Source organism: Manihot esculenta, chromosome 16, assembly GCF_001659605.2.
Source record: "Manihot esculenta cultivar AM560-2 chromosome 16, M.esculenta_v8, whole genome shotgun sequence".
In the NCBI taxonomy this organism is placed as follows: Eukaryota; Viridiplantae; Streptophyta; class Magnoliopsida; order Malpighiales; family Euphorbiaceae; genus Manihot; species Manihot esculenta.
This window is the reverse complement of record NC_035176.2, coordinates 3,529,864-3,547,573: the sequence shown is the minus strand read 5'-3', so window position 1 is coordinate 3,547,573 and position 17,710 is coordinate 3,529,864. Positions and strand designations below refer to the sequence as shown.

Genomic DNA, 17,710 nt, shown 5'->3' with positions numbered 1-17,710 from the left:
ATTAGATTAGTGGAAGCAAGTAGGTAGGTGTTGGACAAAAATAAGCATATAATTTAAAATGAGAAAGAGTTGCCTTGCCAAAAGGATTATGTTTGCTAATTCATGAATCACCAAATTTGTTTTATATAGATAATTGGAAGATAGTGATTAGGTTTTATCCTTTGTTTTTTTTTTAATATTTATTGAAGTTGCTATTAAAATATTTTGACTATTATAAAACAAATTAATTAGTTTAAGGAATAATTTAGTGTATAAAATAAATAGAAAATATATGAAAAATATAATATTGTTGGACCTAAATGTCCTAATCTTTGTTTTGATGATTAATAAACGATTGGTGTGCTACTAATTATTTCCAAGAGTGTTTGTATTGAGCTTGCAGGTCCCTTATTGAAACAAATAATATTGCTTCAGTCACAAAAGTGAAAAGTGCCAATTTTGGAAGCATACTACAAGAAATGGATCATAAAGTATTTTTATTTATTATGCTTGTCATTTTATTCATTGTGAATTTCAAGTAATTAATTGTGATGGCTCAAGGGTTCTTTCATTTCTAAAAGTTCTTTTAGATATGGCCACTTTTTTGAAGTACTTGACTTTCAGGGACCAAAATGAAATTTTCCAAAAAAAGTGATCTTGAAAATATTTTTTATCAAAATGAAAGATCTAAAAATATAGGTTACAAATATTCAAACGGATTGAAAAATGAATTTTTATAGCCTAAGTTATGATTTTTCAAAGTTTTAAAGAAGGGATTTTGTGCCCCCTAAACACAACTTTCGGCTTCCGAAAGTCAGGGACAGAAACGAAAATCCCATATGTTCGGCCGCCGAACATTGACTTTCGGCCGCCGAAAGTGGGTTTTCAACCAGCCCCCTAAGTGTAACCTTCGGCTTCCGAAAGTGAGGGACAGAGACGAAAGTCTCACACTTTCGGCCGCCGAACATTTAACCTTCGGCCGCCGAAAGTGTGTTTTGGGTCTGCCTCCGAAGCCTAAAGTTTGGCTTCCGAAAGTGAGGAATAGAAACGAAAGTCCACCATGTTCGGCCGCCGAACATTGTGTTTAGGCCGCCGAAAGTTCTTTTTTAAAGGAATAGTTTCTTCACCTCAAATGGTTCGGCCGCCGAACCTGAGTTTTTCTGGGCACGGTATAACGGTTATTTCTGAACATAAACGGCTCTATTTGCATTTAATGCATCCCCAACGGCCATATTTATGATAGAACTATAAATACAACTTGTTTTTGATGTTAAGGGGTTACAACAACCATCTAAGCAAATATTTATTGAGATTACAGCATTTTTCATTCTCTCTCTCTCAAAACCTTGAGCCAAAGCATTGATTTCTTGAAAACTTGTTTTGAGTTGTAATTGATTGGCTTTTCTGAGTGAGTAAAGGTTGATTGAGAGATTCTGTTGTTGTGAGTGTGGCATTGAGCAAAGAATTGCTCTTGAGTGGAAAAAGAGATTTGTAAAGAGCAAAGGCTTGCTCTAAGATTGTAAGGGTTTTGATCTTCACCCAAAGAAGATTTGATAGTGGAGTTGAACTCTCAAGTGGACCTTGAGGAGAGGACGTAGGCTTGGATAGCTGAACCTCTATAAATCTTTGTGTTGATTTTTCTCTTCCCTATTCTCTTCTAATTTCTTGTCTTTGCCATTAAATTTTTTATAAACCCAATTCACCCCCCCTCTTGGGTTGCCTCAAGGGATAACAAGTGGTATCAGAGCTAAGTCTCCCTTTCTTGAAGATATAATTATCTTGGAGTAAAGATCAAATGGCAGCCCTCAATTCTCAAGAAGGTCAATCGGTTGTGAGACCACCTTTCTTTGATGGAAATGACTTTCTATATTGGAAAAATAGAATGTATTATTTCCTTAAATCGGAAGGAGTTGATTTGTGGGACATTGTAGAGAATGGGCCTTTCTTTCCCACAAGATTCATTGATGGAAACCAAGAGCAAAAACCTAAGAGTGAATGGAGTGAGCTAGAGAAGAGAAGGGTAGCCCTCAATGACAAAGCCATTCACATCTTGTTTTGTGCTCTTAGTAGAAGTGAGTACAACAAAGTATGCATGAAGTCCACCGCCAAGGAAATTTGGGATGCTTTGGTTGTCACTCATGAAGGTACCAATCAAGTCAAGGAAAACAAGATGGAATCCCTCATCTATCAATATGAGTTGTTCAAGATGAAATCCGATGAAACTATTAGCCAAATGTATGATAGGTTCATTGAGATCATTGGAGGGATGAAATCTCTTGGGAAGACATTCACAAATGAAGAGTTGGTGAAGAAAATCCTTAGATGTCTACCTAAAGAATGGCTACCAAAAGTAACTTCCTTAAAGGATACCAAAGACTTGACCAAAGTGCAATTGGATGAACTCTTGGGGAATCTCATTGACTATGAGATGACTCTAAAGAGAGAGCAAGTGGAGGAACCTAGCAAGATGAAAAAGAACATTGCTCTAAGGGTAGCCTCCGAAGATACTAGTGAGGAAGAAGAAGAGATAAGTGAGGAAGAATTGGCTTTGGTAACTAGGAGAATAAGGAAGTTGCTTCTCCAAAATAAAAGGTTCATCCCAAGGAAGAATTTTAGAAAGGAAAAGGGTGAATCAAGCAAAAAAGAAGTAGTCATTTGCTATGAATGTAATAAGCCGGGTCACTACAAAGTGGATTGTCCCAAGTTGAAGAAGCCTATCAAGAAGTTTAAGAAGAAGGCCTTCAAAGCAACATGGGATGAGTCAAATGATTCCGAAGAAGAGGAGGTTGGTGATGAAATTGCCAACATGTGCTTCATGGCTCTAGAGGAAAGCTCCGATGAGGTAACTACTCTTGATGACTTTACTTCAAATGATGATGATGTTGAGTTTTCATATAATGAACTTGTAGGTGCTTTAAAATTGATGAATGATGAGCTTGAAAAGAGTCATAAGAAAAATAAAATTTTGAAATGTGAGTTAGCTAGCTTTAAAAAGGAAAGTGAGAACTCACCTAAGGAACCTTTACCCTCAAATGATTCTTTACAAAAATCCTTAGATGAGCTCTCACTAGAAAATAAAAATTTGAAAAATGAAATCCTTGAGTTGAAAAATTCCCTTTCAAAATTTTTAAAAGGCAAGGACAAACTTGATGAGATTTTAGACTCTCAAAGGTCTCCTAGCATCAAGTATGGCCCTGGCTATGATAAATCAACTCAAGCAAATTTTTCTAAAACCGTTTTTGTTAAAGCTACTAACTCACATGAACCTAAGGTTTCTAGCTCAAATGGAAATATGCCTAAAGATTCTAGTAGTGATTTGTCTATGAGGAATGCACCTACAAGGAATGCACATGTACACCAATCCACTAGTTACAACACTCATATAAGACACACACCTAGGCAAGTTGCATATAAGAGAAATGATCATTATAGAACACACACTTATAGTTCACAAAATCACCACTCTAATCATATCTCTTGCTCACATGCTTTCAATAAACAAAGGAGAAATGGCCACATGAGAACTCAAACACACTCACTCACCTATGGACCTAGAGTAAGAAGGTTCAATGGTCATTGTCACTATTGTGGCAAGTTTGGTCATACCAATTATAAGTGTACTATTAGAAAATTGCATCTTGGATATGGTAGCATATGGAAATTGGATAGTGGAATGACTAACCCCCAAGGACCCAAGTACATTTGGGTACCTAAAAGTGTTTGAATTCTTTTTTTAGGTGTGCTTGAAATCCTCAAAAATTGAAAGCAAATGGTATTTAGATAGTGGATGTTCAAGGCACATGACCGGAAATTCAAGTCACTTCATCTCTCTTGAAAAGAAAGACGGAAGTGGACAAGTAACCTTTGGAGACAATGGAAAAGGTAAAATTGTTGGTATAGGCAAAGTCGGTAAGAAAAACTCTCCTATTCTTGATAAAGTTCTCTTAGTTGATGGTTTGAAGCATAATTTATTAAGTGTAAGTCAATTATGTGATAAAGGTTGTAGAGTTATCTTTGAACCAAAATCATGTTTTGTGTCTAGAATGTCGGATAACAAAATATTGTTTGTTGGTGAAAGAGTTGAGAATATTTATCTTATTGACTTACAAGCTATGACTAACCAAGATATGAAGTGCTTTGTGTCTATTAGTGATAACTCTTGGATTTGGCATAGAAGGCTTTCTCATGCTAGCATGGATCTCCTCAAAAATTTGAGCAAAGATGAGCTAGTTGATGGCCTCCCAAAGATCAAATATGAAAAGGACAAAGTTTGTGATGCATGTCAAATGGGTAAGCAAGTTAAGAGTTCTTTTAAAGCTATTAATAAGGTAATCTCCTCTAGACCCTTGCAACTCTTGCATATGGATTTATTTGGTCCAACTAGAGTAGCTAGTCTTGGTGGCATGCATTATGGGTTTGTTATAGTTGATGACTACTCTAGGTATACTTGGGTTGTGTTCCTTGCTCATAAGGATGATTGTTTTGATGCTTTTAAAAGTTTTACAAAGAAAGTTCAAAATGAAAAGGGTTTTTAAATTTCTTCTATAAGGAGTGATCATGGTAGAGAATTTGAAAATGAAAAATTTGAAACTTTTTGCAATAAGTTAGGGATCACTCATAATTTTTCATCTCCTAGAACTCCCCAACAAAATGGTGTTGTTGAAAGAAAAAATAGAACTCTTTTAGATATGGGGAGGACTATGTTAAGAGAGTATAATTTACCTACTTATTTTTGGGCGGAAGCCATAAATACGGCTTGTTATGTTTCAAATAGAGTTTTAATTAGACATCTCCTAAATAAAACTCCTTATGAGCTTTGGAATGGAAAGAAACCTAGAGTTAGTTATTTTAGAGTTTTTGGTTGCAAATGCTTCATATTAAACAATAAGGATAATCTAGGCAAATTTGACTCCAAAACCGATGAAGGTATCTTCCTAGGATACTCTATTTCTAGTAAATCATATAGAGTATTCAATAAAAGAACCTTGATAGTTGAAGAGTCAATGCATGTTGTTTTTGATGAATCTAATCCCTTTGCTCCTAGAAAGGAGGTATCTTGTGATGATGATCTTGTAGGTAACCTTGATGAGTTGACCATTGAAGATCCTCAATCTCATGGAGATCAATGTCAACCCAAGGAGGATTCAATAGAGGCAAAGGAAGATGAAGTTGGACTTCAAGAGCAACAAATGCAAATTACACAAAGTCAAGGAGTCCAACATGACTTACCAAAGGATTGGGCCTACAAGAAGGATCACCCCAAGGATCTAATAATTGGTGATGCATCACAAGGGGTAACTACTAGATCTTCTATTAGACATGTATGTAATAATATTGCATTCATATCTCATATAGAGCCTAAATCTATAGATGAGGCTATTGGTGATGAGAGTTAGGTTCTTGCTATGCAAGAAGAACTCAACCAATTTGAAAGGAACAAGGTTTGGACCTTAGTGTCTAGACCAAAACATCACCCCACCATAGGCACCAAATGGGTGTTTAGAAATAAACTTGATGAAGATGACAATATCATTAGAAACAAAGCTAGGTTGGTAGCTAAAGGCTATAACCAAGAGGAGGGCATAGACTATGATGAAACTTTTGCCCCGTAGCTAGATTAGAAGCCATTAGAATCTTGCTTGCATATGCATCATACATGAATTTTAATCTCTTTCAAATGGATGTGAAAAGTGCCTTTTTAAATGGTTTTATTGAGGAGGAGGTTTATGTTGAGCAACCTCCGGGGTTTGAAAATCATAACTTTCCAAATCATGTTTTTAAATTGTCTAAAGCTTTATATGGTTTAAAACAAGCTCCTAGAGCTTGGTATGAAAGACTAAATAATTTTCTTTTGCAAAATAGTTTTTCAAAAGGCAAAGTGGATACAACTCTTTTTGTCAAAAATCATGGAAATGACATCCTTGTAGTGCAAATATATGTTGATGATATTATATTTAGTGCTACTAATGTGTGTTTGTGTGAAGAGTTTTCTAAAGTTATGAAAAGTGAGTTTGAGATGAGCATGATGGGAGAACTTAAATTCTTCCTTGGGCTTCAAATCAAACAAGCTAAGGATGGCATCTTCATCAACCAAGCCAAATACACAAAGGAGCTAATCAAAAGGTTTGGAATGGAGAATAGCAAGCCAAGTAGAACTCCAATGAGCACAAGCACCAAGCTTGACAAGGATAAAAAGGGTAAGCCTATTGATGAAAAGCTCTATAGAGGTATGATCGGAAGCCTTTTATATCTCACCGCATCTAGACCGGATATCATGTTTTCTGTATGTTTATGTGCACGTTTTCAATCATGTCCTAAAGAGTCTCATCTGCATGCCGTTAAACGCATTCTTAGATATTTACATGGCACATTGCATTTGGGATTATGGTATCCTAGAAGTTCATCCTTTAGTTTATGTTTCTACTCGGATGCCGACTTTGCTGGAAGCATTCTTGATAGGAAGAGTACCTCGGGTACTTGTCAATTTCTAGGACAATCTCTTGTTTCTTGGTGTAGCAAGAAACAAAATTCGGTTGCACTTTCAACCGCCGAAGCCGAATATGTGGCGGCGGGTCTTTGTTGTAGTCAAATCCTTTGGATTAAACAACAATTAAGAGATTTTGAAGTATCTTTTGATCACATTCCTATTAAATGTGATAATACAAGTGCAATCAATCTAACCAAGAACCCCATTCAACATTCTAGAACTAAGCATATTGACATTAGACATCATTTCATTCGTGATCATGTGTTAAATGGTGATGTTGTTCTTGAGTTTGTGGATACAAACAACCAACTAGCTGATATTTTCACTAAACCTTTAAATGAAGAAAGATTTAACTTCATTAAAAGGGAATTGGGAATGCTAGATGGTGTTGCTTGTTGAGTGTATTTTTTTTGTATCTTTTTGAAAGCTTGTCAAAATTGTTTGATATAGTTTTAATTTTTTTTTTTAAAAAAAAAAAAAAAAAGGGGGAGGGGAAGCCCAAAAATTCCAGGTTCGGAGGCACTTTCGGCCCCCTAACCTTCAATTTCAAGGGCAATATGAAAAGCGGGAAATTTTATGTCTTTCTGTCTTTTATCCTTTTCAGCCGCCTAACATTCTATTCGGCCGCCGAACATTGTGAAGTTCAGCCGCCGAAGTTTAAGTTCGGCCTCCTAATCTTGCCCAGTTTCGGCCGCCGAAGATTAGTTCGGCCGCCGAAAATGCGCGTCCCTTAAAAACCCCCCGCGACAGCTCATCGTCTTCCTCGCGCGCCCTCTCCCTCTCGCCGAAGCTCTCTCTCTCTCCCCGAAGCTCTCTTCGTCTCCCTCTCCCAAATCGCCCGTTTTGAGCCTCTTTTTCCTCAAAAACCTCAATTTTTCATCTTTCCTTTCACTCAAACGCCTCAAAACACATTTTTTCTCTTCTCACGGAACCCATTTCGAGCTTTTTCATTTGGGTAAGTTTTGTTTTCTCTCTCTTTTTTTTCCTTATTTTTGTTTATTATTTTCTGTTGTTTTGATCTTTAGGGTTGTGATTTTATTGAGTTTTGTTGATATGAGTATTTAAAATCTGCTGAATTTTTTTTTGTTGTTTGTTTTGTTGCTCTCTGTTAGCTGGGTTAATTTGTTGATAGCTGGGTATATGTATACAAACTGCCTGTTTAATTTTCTGTTAGCTCTCTTTATATTCCTTTCTGATATCTGGGTGAATATAAACTCTGCTGGTATTTTCTTTTTTGTAAAATCTGCTGAGTATATTTTTTTTACACGCGGTTAGCTGGGTTGATTTGCTTGGTTTTGTCTTAGATATTTGTTTATGTTTTTGCAAGTTATGAAGCATCAGATTTTTTTTTTCTGGTTTTGAATATGGCCATGGTGCAGTAACTGAGTAGCTGGGTTATCTTATTGTTGTGATTAGCTGGGTTATCTTGTTAGCTGGGACTTTATATATCAATGCATGACTGTGATGCTTACTGGTTGAGATTTTGTGTTGATTATGGGCTAAGTTTTGTGGTATTGCTGCTTATGGTTGGTTCTTTTATTTTTTTTCATTTGCCTCTGTAGCTGTTGTTTGGGTAACATGGGTAGAAAAACCACAGCCCGTAGACATCCATATTTTAGAGGTCAATCCAGTAGACAGTTTGAGGCTCCTAGGTCCCCCTCCTCTGACCCTCCTGCCTCTCCACCCTTTGAGTTTCCTGTTGTTAGAGAGCATGATCCTGCTTTTCAGCCTTTTTCTCTCAGGTTTGTTCATCCTGGGAGAACCATTCATGCTAACAGTGTTCAGCTCTTTCGTTCTCATGGTTTTTTACAGCCATTCATTGTTCAGGGTTGGGAGCACCTTCTTATCACTCCATCAGACACCCATCCTAGGATTGTTAGGGAGTTCTATGCAAACCTACACACCTTTACCCGTCACACTCCCCCCCACCTGGTCAGCTTTGTAAATGGTCAGAGAGTTTTCCTCACTCCTGACATCATTGCTCGGCATCTAGGTGTCTCCAACTCTGGGGCTGTTGTCTCTACCACTCATAAGTGGATCACTGGTGAGGTCTCTTCCCTTCACCAGACTAGGATTATTTCAGGAGACGTAGATCGTGAGGAGCCCTCTAGGCTTAAGGCCTGTGACCTCAACACTCTCCCTAAAGTTGTTCACCACATAGTCACCTATGAGATTCTCCCTAGATCGGGTCATAGGACTGCACTCTCCTACTCTGACATGTTTGTAGTATCTTGTCTGCTAGAGGGTCGAACCCTTAACCTGCCACATATTATGATTCACTCTATAGCAGACTCCCTTAGGCTGAGTCGAGGTTGTCTCCCCTTTGGCCGTCATCTCACTCTTCTTCTTCGAGCCCTAGGGGTTGACCCAGGTACCGAGTCGGCCTTACCTTTGTCTAGTGAGTACACCCCCTATACTGAGGCTACCCTCCACCACATGGGTTTGACTAGGAGAGGCAATGAATTTTATAATTCTAGGAGAGATTTTGCAGCTCGCAGAGCAGCACATGCAGCAGCACAGGCACATGATGGTTCTGATGAGGAGTCAGATGATGCTTCTCCTGCTGATCGTGAGACAGAGCGAGCTCCCCATGGCGATACTAGTACCGGGCGGTCCACCGAGCAGGGTACATCTTCTCGGACTGCATCTGATCTGTATGATGCCATGGGTCGTCTGGAGTTGCAGGTTGCTCAGATGTCTGATCGCCAGACTCAGATGTCTGATCGCCAGACTCAGATGGAGCAGCAGTTAGCACGCCTTACAGACCAGCAGCAGACCATGATCGAGCAACAGAGACAGATTTTGCACTTCATTCAGCAGTCATCTGGAGTGCCACCTCCTCAGCCGCCTCAGTGATATTTTTTTGTTGTTTATCTAGTTGCTGTTGTTCTTTCCCTTCTGATATTGTGATTTTTTTTTTTGATGATGTCAAAAGGGGGAGAGATGGTATTACTTATGTATACATTTGATAATTTTTATGGATATTGGCTATTTTTATTTGACTCGTTTGGATTAAATTTTTTTTCTCTCTTGGTTTGTGGATATTGTGTGTATTCATTTGAGATGCATTTTTGTTGGGACTAATCTCTCTTGGTTTGTGGATATTGTGTGTATTCATTTGAGATGCATTTTTGTTGGGACTCATTCATTCATATAGGATCCATTACATCTCATAGCATTGCATTGAGTCAAAACCTCCCTTATGTGCCTTCTCACTTTTTAAATATGGCATAAAGTATTTTTAACAGGGGGAGCACATTATGGGGGAGAATTTTTTTTTAAAATGCACACACTACACTTATGATTATTATCCTAATGTTTACCAATTGTTTGTCATCATCAAAAAGGGGGAGATTGTTGGACCTAAATGTCCTAATCCTTGTTTTGATGATTAATAAACGATTGGTGTGCTACTAATTATTTCCAAGAGTGTTTGTATTGAGCTTGCAGGTCCCTTATTGAAACAAATGATATTGCTTCAGTCACAAAAGTGAAAAGTGCCAATTTTGGAAGCATACTACAAGAAAGGGATCATAAAGTATTTTTATTTATTATGCTTGTCATTTTATTCATTGTGAATTTTAAGTAATTAATTGTGATGGCTCAAGGGTTCTTTCATTTCTAAAAGTTCTTTTAGATATGGCCACTTTTTTGAAGTACTTGACTTTCAGGGACCAAAATGAAATTTTTCAAAAGAAGTGATTTTGAAAATATTTTTCATCAAAATGAAAGATCTAAAAATATAGGTTACAAATATTCAAACGGATTGAAAAATGAATTTTTATAGCCTAAGTTATGATTTTTCAAAGTTTTAAAGAAGGGATTTTGTGCCCCCTAAACACAACTTTCGGCTTCCGAAAGTCAGGGACAGAAACGAAAATCCCATATGTTCGGCCGCCGAACATTGACTTTCGGCCGCCGAACATTGACTTTCGGCCGCCGAACATTGACTTTCGGCCGCCGAAAGTGGGTTTTCAACCAGCCCCCTAAGTGTAACCTTCGGCTTCCGAAAGTGAGGGACAGAGACGAAAGTCCCACACTTTCGGCCGCCGAACATTTAACCTTCGGCCGTCGAAAGTGTGTTTTGGGTCTGCCTCCGAAGCCTAAAGTTTGGCTTTCGAAAGTGAGGAACAGAAACGAAAGTCCACCATGTTCGGCCGCCGAACATTGAGTTTAGGCCGCCGAAAGTTCTTTTTTAAAGGAATAGTTTCTTCACCTCAAATGGTTCGGCCGCCGAACTCTAAGCTTAGGCCGCCGAACCTGAGTTTTTCTGGGCACGGTATAACGGTTATTTCTGAACATAAACGGCTCTATTTGCATTTAATGCATCCCCAACGGCCATATTTATGATAGAACTATAAATACAACTTGTTTTTGATGTTAAGGGGTTACAACAACCATCTAAGCAAATATTTATTGAGATTACAGCATTTTTCATTCTCTCTCTCTCAAAACCTTGAGCCAAAGCATTGATTTCTTGAAAGCTTGTTTTGAGTTGTAATTGATTGGCTTTTCTGAGTGAGTAAAGGTTGATTGAGAGATTCTGTTGTTGTGAGTGTGGCATTGAGCAAAGAATTGCTCTTGAGTGGAAAAAGAGATTTGTAAAGAGCAAAGGCTTGCTCTAAGATTGTAAGGGTTTTGATCTTCACCCAAAGAAGATTTGATAGTGGAGTTAAACTCTCAAGTGGAGTTGAACTCTCAAGTGGAGCTTGAGGAGAGGACGTAGGCTTGGATAGCTGAACCTCTATAAATCTTTGTGTTGATTTTTCTCTTCCCTATTCTTTTCTAATTTCTTGTCTTTGCCATTAAATTTTTTATAAAACCAATTCACCCCCTCTTGGGTTGCCTCAAGGGACAACAAATATATATATATATTTTAAATTATATTAACTGTAATTTTTTAATATATTTTAATTATAAAATTGTAAATTACTATTTGATAATATTTAAAATAAATGCATCTCACCTCTTAATTTCAATTTAAAGGAAGCTTTAATAGGAAATTGACAATAGAATGAGACGTGGAGAATTCTTTTTTTTTTTTTTCTATAATTTTAGTGGTTGGATGGAACATTCAGAATTGTAGTTGACATTTACTTTATAGATAAAGGGCACCGTCCTACAAAAATGTTGAAAATGAAAACGTTGACTAATACATTGTGCCTTTATCTTTTAACAGAACAATATTTTTGTAGGGCCCATCCTCTTACAATCTAATCATATTATTTTTTAATATAAAGTTTCGATTAATTTAAATTATAATATATCAATTTATTAACGATTAAATTACTATTTCTCAAATTCTAAAAATATATGTTTAATATTCAAAATTTAAAATTAAAACTTTTAATTAAAGAAAAAATCTCGTATCATCTTATCTCACTTCTTAATTCATATGAATTTAACACGTAATTTTTAAAAAAGAGATTCTAATCGCGTGATTAAAGCTTTTGTTCTTAACTTTTTTTTCTTCAGATTTGTCTTTGTGGGTTTGATTCATTCCCCTCTCCACTTACTTTATAGTATTGCTTCACCTACAAAAATATGTTGAATGTGACATATTGTTTTTGTATTATATTAGCCCATGAAATATTCTACCACACTTTATAGGTTTTCTATTGAGAATGAATTTTTCTTTTTTCAAATTTCAAAAATCGATCTCTCTGATTTACTTATTAATATAAAGACACGTCTATTCAATATCAATTAAAAATTTTGGTACTATATTAAATTTAGATTAAGACTTAACTCATTCTAAAAATTAATTTAAAAGAGAGAAATATCTAAAACTCTTATGAGAGACATATAATCTCGATTTCAAACCGATATAAAATTTATCCATAATAAATTAATGTAATTACTCAAAATCGTAATTTCACATATTTTTAAATTTTAAAAATAAAAATTAAAAGTAGAAAAATCAATCAAATTATCTCCTAATGGAATTTATTATAGTTTTTTACTTAACCATAATAAGGATTAGATTAGAGTAATCAGTATCCAAACGAGGCATATGTACATCATAGCCAATAGCCAAGGAAAGAGATATTATAAAGTCAATAAAGAATTAAAGGAGAGAAAAGGAAAAAAAAGAAGTCATTATCACTAGTGCCCAATTTTCTTAATTCCATTTGCTTTAATGGTGAGTGTTTCTTGTTCACTACCCAATCCCACTTGGAGCCGACACCTCTTGTTTCTTTTCATGGGCAGCCTCTAGTGTCCTATATGATATATTGCTTTTTTTTTTTTTCAATTGGGTTTCCAAAATAAATCTTATACTCTATGCTCCATTATTGAGATTAGCATATAAAATATAAATGCCTTAAAGAGTGATTTGTCTTCAAGACCATACATATACACGTCACTACTATAAAATAGATTTATGGTAATAATTATATGTAATTAAATTATAAACCCAAACAAAAAATATTAGAAAATTATTATATCTATTTACACTGTCATATTGTGACATAAATAATTTGTTATTTTTGCGCGACTGTTAAATTATTATTTTAATAATATTAAAATAATAATTTTACACTGTTATTAAAATATTACTATCGTGCATGAACTCCGGTAATAATAAAATACATGTATTATATTATATATGTAAAACTCATTTTTGTGCGATCAAGCAAATTATTGAGCTCATAAATAATGCAGGATTTTGGAAGCTACTAATGGAATCACCATGATTTCATTTGATGATCGTTTGGTTTCGCTGCTCCAAGAAAATATTGGGCTCAATAAGACGATATTGGCCCTAAGTCCATGAAGTCTTTCTTCAACGACCGGTCCCGCATCTCCAGCTCTGACCCAGACACAGGGAGTAGACTCGGTCACCCGCGAGTCTAGTCCAGCAAGTAAAAATCCAACTCGGTGACATGACATGAAAAAGGACAATAGATCCAGTCACTTTGCAGTCCTACCCACCTGCGCGCCAAAGGAATTAAATGGTTGCTTAGCATGGTGAAAAATTATTTGTATGTACGGACCCGCGTGATATAGACAAGTGGCACTGTAGCAACCGTTAAGCGTCGCTAACAAACAAATGAGAAAGGAATAAAAGGGAGTTCCTCTCTAATAGAGTTTACACAACTACTATAAATTCTATTCTCTGGATCTTGAAATATCACCGTTTACTTATCTACTTATCTGAGATAGGGTGGTGCTGCCTCCTCTCTTATAGCTTCTAATAGTCAAAACTTTCTTCAAATATTCTTTGCATTTTCATATTAGTTGTAAATGCCTAAGAAGAATATGGTATAAAATGTTTCTAATTAAATTCCTTTTCATATAATCTCTCCATTTTATTATTTTTATTATTTTTTTAATTATCTCAAAATTATTGTTATTTTTTTACATTATAATAACATATAAATTAATTATTATAACTCTATTTAATTTTATATTATTTTCAATAAATTTTTCACAATATCTTTTAATTTTTAATAAAATTTAATAAATAAATAAATAAATTGGAAGCATTGGTTGATCTTTTCCTTATATTTTCCAAAAAAAAAAAAAACAACTAATCTCAAATTTGTTCTTATTATATTAGATTATAATTTCAATTTGTTATTAAAATAAAATGATTTAATATTACCCCTTCTTCCATTTTTAGTTAATTTATCCAAAATTATCTATATTTATATCATTAGTTTCTTTCAATTTTACTTTAAATTTTATAATTTCTTAAAATTTATCTTATTATTTAGTTTTCTCCCTTTTAATTATTTCACTTTTCTATTAATAAATTAATGGAGAGAGAATTATTATAATTAGAGTGTGTAAATAAGAAAAATGATAATTTAGTTAAATTAAGAATTATATTTCTATAATTTAAGTGATTTAATTATTTAATTATTGTTATTAAAAAAACCCTTAAATTACAAATAAAAATGAAAAGAATAAATACTAGAAAATGGTCTTCCCTCTCAAGGAGAAAAAAAACAAAAGAAAGAAAGGCAGTAGTAGTCGGCGGCAAATGAACTTTATCCATCACAAGAATGCAATGGTTTCCATAATCTCACGAGAAGATAACGTAACAAAAAGAGGAAAAACCCATAAGCAGATTCTCGTACAAAAACAAATCTCGTTAATTTAACAACGTTAATTTACTTAATCACTCACTCCTAGTAATTAATGACACTGCTTATTGGGAATTGGGACAAACAAAAACTACATTTAGACAAAGGGCAATTTGGTCACTTTGTACTACACGCGCTTTGACCAGCGAGTGGTTCTAATTTTCACCCAATTCGTACGCTGCTCTTTTGCTAAATATATCTCACAACCCATTCTCTGCTCCTTTCCCATTTGAAAGCCAAAAGCAAAATCCTAACCCACACGCTTGCCTTCGCGTTCCACCAAAACTATTGGCTTTTCGTTTCCCTTTTTTTTCCTTAAAAAGTCCAACCCCTACACGCTCGACTCACCAGCACGTGCAATACAAACGCTAGCAATGCAAAGTAGGAGTTTCATTTCTGGTTCATAATGTATTGTTCCAAAGTAAGAGAATCCATACCCATTTTTAGATACTAAGGCTGTGTTTGGTAGGAACGAAAAGAAAAAAGATAAGGAAAGCTTGAGATCAACTATGGATATATATAACATTCCATCTATTAATATATTTATAATTTATAATTTATAATAAAAGAATAGGTGAAAAAAAGGGTGTTCATAAAAACACAGGAACACATATATATACAGATGGATCAGTTGTCTTTTTTTTTTTTTTTATGCTAATGATTTGATGTTACTCTTACTCCCTTTTGAAACATAAGATAAAAGGAGATAAAAAGCAAGAAAAAGGGAGATTAGAAGGAAATAGTAAAGTTAAAACCAGCCGGAAAATGTCCTACGGGAACTAGCTAGCACAGAGCTCATCGTCAGTCGTAAGTAATATTACAGCCACAACGGTGGAGGTTCGTTCAAATCTATAGGCAAGCCACGTGGCACAATCCCCAAAAACGACGGCTGAACACCAGTATCCGGCACCGGAGGACCAGCACCACCAGCAGTAGTAGCAGCAATCTCATTTGGCACGGACCCAGAAGATTCTCCGTTAAAGTTAATCTCTTTAAGAAGCCCAGTTTGCAGGAACTCACCGAAGGCGAAGCGGTGACCAGCAGTTGAGCTCCAACGATCGTGAGAATCAGATGGGGCGTTGAGGTCGAGAGAGAGACCAGTGGCTGGAGCAGGGAAGTTGGTTTTAGCCTTAGCTCCACGGAGAGAACGAGCTGCACCATCATAAGCCAGTGCAGCTTCTTCAGGTGTGTCAAATGTACCCAACCAAACCCTAGTTTTCTTCCAAGGGTCACGTATTTCAGCAGCATAGCGACCCCATGGCCTCTTCCTCACACCCCTGTAGTGTCCTTCCCTTGAAGACGCCATGAGAAGAAGCAGCAGGCAACAGAGTAAGGAATAAAAAAAGCAAACTTTACGGTCCAGAGAGAAGAAGAGGGAAGAGAAACAGCTCTAAAAAGAGAAGAGGGAAAAGAAGTGTATAAAAAGTGGAGGGACCCACGTAGTCACCCGTAATCGTCGGCAAGACGGCACGACCAGCTTAATGTGTAATTGTTTATATAAAGGAATTGACAGCCTCCATCTATCTCTCTATTTTATACACATGTTAGCCTTCCGCCATTGGATTGGCATCAACGGTGGAGACACAAGGATGGATATTCACATGGATATTTGAGAAACCAGCTTTAATTGAAAAAAAGGGAAGTGGGTCCCGTCAAATTCAAATAAAAAAAGGGGCAGATAGCCGCCGCCTGATTAGACATGAGAGGGAGTTTGTGGGTCATGTGAGTAGTGTAGTCTCCGCGCCGGTGGTGATGATGTCAGCCCTAAACCCATGTTGTACGGCGCTGCTGAGCGGCGCCTGCCTTTTGTTTGGTTCTATTTCATTTATTATAGTATTATAGTAGTTTATTTATATATTTTTTTAATGAGAATAGAAAATGAAAAATTGTATAAGAAAGGGAAGGGATTATGATTGATTATAGAGAGAAGGTGGCGTGTCGGGATATAATTGGAGGATAGGTGTTGTTTTAGGTGCAGAATGGGTAGAGAGAAAGGGCAGGGTACAGAGTCCCCACGTGGAGGGTACATAGGGGAGTGGTGTCTGAGTTGCAGGAGACAGGACCGAGTCGAGTTATAATGGAAAAGATGGCGTGTTTGACTCAGTTTTGGGGGTCCTCTCTGAAAGGTAATAAAAGTGAATAAATATAAATAAAGTGGCACGGTGTAGAGGAGGATGGTGGTGGAGGATGATGGTTGTGACTGAAGCCTCAGCCTCAGGGCTCAGCCGCTGCAGGAAACTGACACATGTTCACGTGAAGAAGGTATTTTAGTGATATTTGCTTCAATTTTTTTTTATATATTTGTATATTATTTTTAATTTATTTTTTATAATTTTGGGTATTATTACATCACGGACACGTGTGGGACGGTAATGGGAATTTATTTTTAATTTGTTTGGTTGTTTTCGTGGGTTTGGTTTGCTGGGAAGAATCGGACACATGGCTGATAGCTCAGTAGCAATGTTACTTGGGACCACTGCATAATAATATTAATATTTCTTTTATTGGTCTAAATTTTCTTTGCGAAACTAATTAAATGGGAACCGCTACCTCTATGTTTTTGTTTCCACGCTGAAAGGAAACCCGTTTGTCTCTGAAAGTTATTAAAGAAATTTCGTGTCTAGTATTTATATCACTGAAAAGAAAAATGTGAAACAATTTGCTTTTACACCGGAATTGAAGTTGTGTTTGCGAGATTAGGATTTTTAGTTCAAATATTTACTTGAAATAAAAAGAATATCTAATTAAAAATAATTATTCTTTGGAAAAAGAAAAATAATATGGCCATTAGAAGTCTTTAATTACTTTAACAATCCTCCTTTATTTAGGGATGGTGGCAGGTGAGTTACCTATGAAAACAGTCCTATCTTAATCTGAACCTATTTGATATATTTAATATTTTTACGTGTCTCAAACTTATTAAACTTTAAGTTAGATTATTGAAACTCATTTCAAAATCAATTATAAAAAAAATAATCAAATCCCTTTGATTTTATAAATTTTAATTTAATAATATAAATAAACACATTTAAAAGAGTAATTTATATTTTAAACTTAAAAAAATCATATGAAATATTCAAAATGTGTAAAACTACAAAAAATATTATTATAAATTATATTTAATTAATTATTCATATAAACTAGTTAAGGTAGA

At 35.6% G+C, this 17,710-nt stretch overlaps 1 protein-coding gene across 1 annotated transcript; it reads right to left on the bottom strand.

Annotated features, from left to right (window-relative positions):
- Positions 1 to 15,121: 15,121 nt before the first annotated feature.
- On the bottom strand, positions 15,122 to 17,483 carry LOC110603443 (ethylene-responsive transcription factor 12). Its single transcript, XM_021741173.2, has one exon. The coding sequence runs from the start codon at positions 15,860 to 15,862 to the stop codon at positions 15,374 to 15,376; it is 489 nt and encodes a 162-aa protein (XP_021596865.1). The 5' UTR covers positions 15,863 to 17,483; the 3' UTR covers positions 15,122 to 15,373.
- Positions 17,484 to 17,710: the final 227 nt, after the last annotated feature.